The sequence below is a fragment of the Henckelia pumila genome, chromosome 1 (genome assembly GCF_033568475.1).
Source record: "Henckelia pumila isolate YLH828 chromosome 1, ASM3356847v2, whole genome shotgun sequence".
NCBI lineage: Eukaryota > Viridiplantae > Streptophyta > Magnoliopsida > Lamiales > Gesneriaceae > Henckelia > Henckelia pumila.
The window spans coordinates 172,492,703-172,500,240 of NC_133120.1; the positions used below are offsets into that span (position 1 = coordinate 172,492,703).

At 37.4% G+C, this 7,538-nt stretch overlaps 1 protein-coding gene across 3 annotated transcripts; it reads right to left on the bottom strand.

Moving 5' to 3' along the window:
- Nucleotides 1-709: 709 nt before the first annotated feature.
- Nucleotides 710-5,991, bottom strand: LOC140875460 (uncharacterized). Of its 3 annotated transcripts, XM_073279145.1 has the most exons (6): nucleotides 5,925-5,991; nucleotides 5,614-5,818; nucleotides 1,740-4,329; nucleotides 1,577-1,669; nucleotides 1,320-1,487; nucleotides 710-1,216 (listed from the first exon to the last, which is right to left on the bottom strand). In XM_073279145.1, the coding sequence occupies exons 2-6, from the start codon at nucleotides 5,763-5,765 to the stop codon at nucleotides 779-781; spliced, it is 3,441 nt and encodes a 1,146-aa protein (XP_073135246.1). In that variant the 5' UTR covers nucleotides 5,766-5,818; nucleotides 5,925-5,991; the 3' UTR covers nucleotides 710-778. The 3 variants fall into 3 exon arrangements, with proteins under 3 accessions (XP_073135246.1, XP_073135245.1, XP_073135248.1); XM_073279144.1 differs by lacking the exons at nucleotides 5,614-5,818; nucleotides 5,925-5,991 and having other exon boundaries at nucleotides 1,740-5,382; XM_073279147.1 differs by lacking the exons at nucleotides 5,614-5,818; nucleotides 5,925-5,991 and having other exon boundaries at nucleotides 1,111-1,216; nucleotides 1,391-1,487; nucleotides 1,740-5,382.
- Nucleotides 5,992-7,538: the final 1,547 nt, after the last annotated feature.

A 7,538-nucleotide genomic window follows, 5' to 3' on the forward strand; every position in this document is an offset into this window, starting at 1 on the left:
GCAATGTTAGAGCTGATATCAAAGTTGTGTTGTCCGAAAAGAAGAAAACCAAGGGCCTTTTATACTACTGTTGCTCGAAGAACCTGTGTGGTTTCTTCCGTTGGTGTCACCCCGATGATTATACTTTGTTTCCAAATGAAGATGGAGATGAATCTGATGGTGAATTTAAAGGTCAGAGTTACAATAGCTATGGTGGTGTGAAGAACAGAGATAAAGGCTTTGAAGAGGAGGCTACTTCTACTGCGCGAGGAAGAAATTCTGTTGAAATTGAAGCTGGTTATGTCCATGTTTCATGGATTGCTTGTGCGTTGCTTCTACTAGTGCTAACCGTTCTTTTGTTCAAGTAGTGAGAAGACAATATGTGTCATAGCCCATTGTTGATGTATTTGAAGTTATTGTGTTTCATTTGAGTTGTGTTTCATTCTGTTGCATTGTGTGTGTTTCATTTGAGTTGTGTTTCATTGTGTTGCAATATGAAAAATTCGTGTCATGTATTGAATCCAAGTGTTTAGATATGAAATTTCAATTTCTGTAATTTCTCAGTTCATCAATGAAGCAATTTATGTCTTATAATTTCAACTAAAGATCATAACTTCTTTGAAGAAAAAACAACTATTACATAATTCTAACTTCGAATAAAACACCATAAAGCATCAACAAAAGCAATTTATGTCTTTGTAGATATTGCATTCCATACAAACCAAAAATAATTAGTAGCCCATCATTCATGACTTAATACAAAACACTAGAAAACATCAAAAATACTATCATGTAGAGACTACGGCCCCCATCTTGGCAACCTTCTTCCCAACCTAGCAGTTGCAGTAGCTCTAGCTATTGCATTTGTTTTTCCAATTGCAGTTGTCGTAGCTATAGCTCTAGCACTGGAGTTTGCACCAAAAACACTTGAATCACCAGCTGCAGTAGCAGTAGCTCTAGCACTGGAGTTTGCACCAAAAGCACTTGAATCACCAGCTGCAGTAGTAGTAGCTCTAGCACTGGAGTTTGCACCAAAAGCACTTGAATCTCCAATTGCAGTAGCAGTAGCTCTACCTCTACCTCTTGTAGTTGCATCTCCAATTGCAGTGGCTCTGGCCTTGGAACTTTCACCTCCAGTTGGTTTTGCAATAGAATTAGAATCCACACTTGCATTTGCATGTAGTTTTGCCCTATTCAAATGACTCATTTGCACCCTTCTTGCAGTAGTGTTAATATCCTATCATCATTTTGTACATGTTAAATTCATAAAATGACACTAAATTACACAACACAACACACAAAAGAGGCACAGTACCCAATACCATCAATCTATTGCTTACACTTGAACATATATTTGATGCAAATGATGTAGAACCAATAAAATCTTGTTTTCCAGAACTTTGAGGTGTACCACTCAATGATTCATAAGGCATAGATCTAGCACTTGCATCTTCACTTGTAGCTGCTCCTGCTGATTCTTGATTTCCAACATGTCCTTCACCAGTCCCCTACATTAAAATTAATGTCAAACACATTCAGTTATGAATATGCAATTCAAATGATTACATGTGATTGAAATGTAAATATGAATTCCCACAGCTGTGTTTCCGGGCCTAGCAGTTTTGGCTCTGCTTTGGGACCTAGCATGAACAGATTGTGTATTAGTTCCAGCAGATTCTTCATTAGTCCCCTGCATTGAAGCCACTATCAAAATAATTCAATGTTATGAACATGTGATTGAAATATATATATGAAATTACCTTGAAATATTTGGATCTTGGATGTATTGGATTTTTACAAGTTGACTTATTATGAGATTGTTTCAAACACCTTGAACATGTATGAGTAAGACCCTTTCTTGTAGAAACACTGGTTTCCTCATCAACTTGTCTCCTTCTCATTCTCTGAGGTCTGCCCTTTTTGCTCTTATAAACAGGTGCATTAAGTGGTTGATACGGTGTTTTGCAGTAATCAAGTTCCCCTGGAACAGCATGTATCATGTGTGAGTACACCTTTAAATATTCATCCTTGCTGTAACAGTTGTGTACAAAATCCTCCAATCTCAACCTACTATGACCAATAGCAGTGCATGCATGAGAGCAGGGATAACCACATAACTGGAACATCCCACATGTACAAGTCTTCTTCAACAAATCAACCACGTGTTGTGTTAAAACTCCGTGTACTGACAAACACTGAACTTGATACTCATTTTCACCAGAATATATAGCAAAAAAGTTTCTGGAAAACTTCTGATTCTTGTTAATCCTTCTCAAAATGTTAGGGCATATCTGACCAATGTATTTCTCCATACCAGTCTTCTTGACTTGAATTCTCTTCATCAACTTGTTTCTAATACACTCAAGCATTGTTATGATAGGCTTATCCCTTGCATCTATAATGAAACTATTGAATGACTCGGAGAAATTATTGACTACACAGTCAGACAAACATCTTGAGGAAAAATGACTTCTAGCCCAATGAATTGCTGGAATTTTCTTCAGCCATTCATATGATGTCTCTTGACCTTCATTTGACTTAGGATTCACTTGTTCAATTTTCTTCAGTAGCTCCTCAAACTGATTCTTGTTTCCTGTTGTAGCAGCCTTCCAAAATAAGTCTTTCAACTCTAAACTTTTGAATTTTTTTTTGAAGTTTTGATACATATGCCTCAAGCAATATCTATGCTCACAATTAGGAACAAGTTCTCTCAATGCTTCTACTAATCCTTTCTGTCTATCTGAGATGAAAGTCCACCTATCTTCTCCTATTCCTCCTATATCTTCCAACAGAATTTGAAGAAACCAAGCCCAATTCTCCCTGTTCTCAACTTGCACTACTGCAAAAGCTATTGGCACCATATTATCATTTCCATCCCTACCAACAGCTGCCAATAGTTGTCCACCATGTGTTGTTTTCAAAAAACAACCATCTAGACCAATAATAGGCCTACAACCTGCTAAAAATGAGCATTTCATTGCATTCAAGCTAAAATAAAGCTTATCAAATGTTGGGGGCTCAAAATCTTCCTTTCTTTGGAGAAAAAGAGAACTTCTTGGGTTAAAATTTCTCACTGTTTCACAATAATCCCACAGTCGATGGTACTGTAAACTGTTGATCCCTCGTAGATTCTGGACAGCAGCCTTCTTAGCTCTAATCACTTTCCATTTGCTCACTTCAACTCCACATTTTGTCCTTATCGTGTTTTTGAGCTGGTCAATCTTAATGTCACAATTATCTCTAACAATCTTCTCAATTCTCCTACCCAAATACCTGTAATTTGCAAGCTTGTTCTCATTAATTCTAGCACAATTATGCTGACCTGAGATTGTCTTGATTTGAAATATTGGTCCACCCATTACCAAAGACGCATGAATCCTCCAATTACAACCATTTTTGCACTCACCTGTTATCCTAGTCCTTTCATTTTTCTTCAAAACTAATTCGTAACCTTGTCTAACACTATGATCTCTCAAAACCTCCCTAAATTCTTGTGCGCTCTTGAATTTCATGCCCACAACTAGTGAAAAATTCTTCATATCTTGTCCATCTTTGAAAGTTGGATGCCTAGGCCCCTCTTCATCAGAGCCCTTCATACTAAGATCATCAACATCATCTTCATCTCCATCACTATACCATTCACACTCAGCTGTAGTTTCACTTTTCTTCCTCTTTTCACCTACTTTACTCTTCCCCCTCTTCTCATTTCTAATTTTTTTTTCCTTTGAAAAGCCATCACCCTCAGTACTCAAACTCTCAACGAATATATCTTCATCAGTGCTCGATTGAACATCATCCAAACCTCCTTTGGATGATGGATTTGAATAATTTTCATCACTTGAATCATCAAATTCGCTAGAATCTGAAATGTCATCATCTGCACCACTAACAACATTAGTAGGATCAGGGTCATGAGAGCTTGGTTTTTGAAAAGGAAGCGTTTGATGATAACTGTCAAAAATATCATCAAACAAGTGAAGGTCTTCATCCAAATGCTGGCCAGAAACATGAGCCTCACAATTAGTTTGGCCACTTTCATTCTCAAGCACTTGGTCAGAGGCAGGATTACATTCATTCTCAAGTACCTGGTCAGAGACTTGGATTTTAGGATCAATTTCATTCTCACTCACTTCACTAGAGGCTGTAACATCTTTTTTATATTCAATATAACCCACGGGATTAGGAGGTACAATGTTTCCTAATTCATCTAACATCATTTCTGGTTCTGGCATTGTCTCTTCAATCCATATGGTTACCAAGTCGGAATCCTTATACAACGAATACATATTCGACACATCCATATCTCCAAAAATATTCACCAAACCGTGTTCAATCACTACACCAGGAATTCTATAAAAAAAATTAACATTCAACTTTTTTCCACCACAAAGCTTGTACAGAGCATATAAATCCATAAAATTAAACCTGTCGAAGTTAACTTTTTTAAACTCGTGCTTAATCCCTCCAACATAAATTAATTTGGGGTATGTGCTCTTGGGATTAACTTGAAACGTACCTCCATGCCATACATCGAAATTAATTGAAAGATCCATACAACGTGAAAGAAATAGAAATGGGAAATTGATTTGAAGAATAGGGTTTCTGCAAGAAAGTGGTCAAAGATCGCGAAGATTTGAAGAATAGGGTTTCTGAAGGATTACGTTTAACAGTTGTGAGGGTATTATTATTTGAAGGGCAAAATAGTCTTCACCAAATTATATATAATTAAATAAACTAAAATATTAAGATGGGGCACGTGTGTAACTTGTTTAATAACATAGGGTGTATTTAGCTTATTTATTTTTCACGGGGGGTTTTCAGCTTTTTTGACGTTTCACAAGGGGTCAAAATGCAATTATCCCCTAGACAACTTATACTACAGATATTTTTTTATGTCATTTATTAACTATGTGATGTGATCTCTGGAGATTACATGAATCACATACATATGTAAATCACATGAAATCCACTAAAGTGTTTAAATTTCATCCTATTTTGACATTTTCCTTGTGTGTCATCAATAAATCAAAACTTTGTAGGACCTGATATTTTTCTAAATGGACCTATGCATTGATAGTGCACAACCATTAGTTTCACTCTTAACAACATCATAAATATAGTAGTGATCGAGCTACAAATACCATATTTATTGAAACAGGATTAATTATCCGAAAAGCAGCAGCCAATTTGGTTCCGAAAAGCAGAAGCCAATTTCGAAAGCTCTGCGACTATGTACAATCTCCTTAATAATTAAGGTTTCTGGCCAGTCATTGACTTTCCTACACTACTGTATCCCAAAAAAACATAAAAAATCATTTTATACCAAAAGTTAACTTGCCTCTCGAGATAGTGACCCCTTTTACACCAAAATTTTAACTTCTTTTACCTTACAATATATCAATTTGTAACTATGGTGGGTTCACACACACGCACGCATGAACCAAAACCAATATTGTGAAAAAGAAGAAGCGACAATAAATATTTAGAGACAATAATTATAGTTGCCTAGAATGAACAGCCAGAAGAACGGATAAACACCGAAAAATCAAATGCGCAGGAGAACGGATAATCAGATCTTTTTTTATTGTTGCTGAACGGAGAAGATAATTAAGTAAGAAAGGGGAAAAATAAAACCTTTTTGGTTGTTGCTGAACGGAGAAGATGGGAGCAATTACGAGATTGGAAGAGAAGCGGAATATTGTGATAACCGTACAACTTCTTCCATTTTGCCCACGTTTTTTTGAAGTGTGAGACAGTGAGAGTGAAGAGAAGGCAAGGAAGGCCATACCAAAGAGGCGAGGCCATACCAAAGAGGCCAAACAGGATCAATGAGCCTCAACTTTAATAAACAGAAATAGATTATTAAAATACCATAATTTTAATTCTTTACCTGAAGAACATACGAAGGTTTGTGCAATATTAGCCCAGCAACCAAATATACTCACCTAAACGCCTCTGCCAAACGCATAGAAATGGGATTCAGAGATAGCATATGTTAATCGGGATTTAAACCAAACATCTATACCAAAGAGAACCCATAAAGAACAAAAATTCTCGTGACTCATTATGAATAAGAAAATAAGAACCCATAAAAATGTAAGATCATGAACAGTAAACAAATATATTTTTTTATTCAAGAAACAAGAAGAATAGATCTTCTCCTGACCCATTATGGATCGGAACCAAGAACACATATAAATATGAATGTAGTAGCCCGTACCCAGTTTTAGTGAGTAATTGCTAATCAATCCAATAAACATGATTAAGGGGATGTCAATTGGATTAGCGGAGTCTGGTGATGGACCCAGAATGATCAGATATGGTCCGGAGGGTCAGGCATAATGGACGCAACGTTCTAGGAACAGACGCAACGTTCGTGCCAGCTAGAATGCGTCACTGCTTACGCACTTAATGTGACGTTCGGATGCAACGTTCGTTGAATGGACATAACGTTCGTCGAACGGACGCAACGATGGAGGAACTGACGTTCCGTTCCGTGTCTATAAATAGAAGTGCCGAGATTCATTTCCAGGCACACCATTCACCTCTTCTCTCTCGATTCCTTGGTCTTCCAGCTTAGATCTAGGGCATTCTAGGCGTCCCGTTGGGAATCCGGAAGTGGCATAGCGATCCAGGCGTCGTAGCGGAGCTTTGGCCTAGTTTTGAGGCAATCGACAGTAAAGGGCTAACGACGGACGAAGATATAACTTTTGATTCCTAAAAATATTTAAGAATATGCAATAGTTTAGTTAAGGCTTTTAGAGCACTTTAATGATAATAGTATCATTTTGCAGTGTAGTGCAGACTATAGACGTGGACCTAGAGCTTGTAGAGCTTGCCTAGTATTTGAGGTACGAAAGTACTGTTTGAGATATCCTGACTGAGTATGCATGTATTATGTGACTGCATGATTATATGACATGATTATATGTTGCATACATTTTCATATTGAGCTATATCTTTTGAGATGTCTGTTAGTAGGGTTTTACCCTATTCTGCTAGTGGATGGACTTCCATCGAATTGGGTCCGACGTATCCATTGATATTTTGGTATGTGAGCCACATCCTGAAGCGACGGCACAACATGCTACATACTAGGGCCCGGTCTGTCTTTGTTATTTGATTCTTGACCTCTAGTCAGTAGGCGGTTCATTTGAATTCATGTATACTCATACTCTCGTGCTGAGCGTTTTATGCTCACGTCTCATACTCTGTATTTCTGAACACCCTATTCCATGGGGCAGGTTTGCGTTTGGATGAGGCGGGTGGATCCAAGAGGGGCTAGGCAGTGGTTGGCCAGCTGGAGCTTCGTCTAGGTTTTTATTCTGTTGTATTTGGGTTGATACAACTGTTCGATTTGGTTGTATAACTATTTGGGTATTTACAGATTCCTTTCCTTGGGATTGTATATTGTTTATTGTTTCCGCGGCTTAATTCTGGTTTACTATTTGATTAAGTTAATTGCATGCCTAAGTTCTGTTTAGTAGGTGATCTCGGTAAGGGTCACTAACTTTATGATATCAGAGCATGCATAGTATTCTTGGGATTTAGATTCTGCA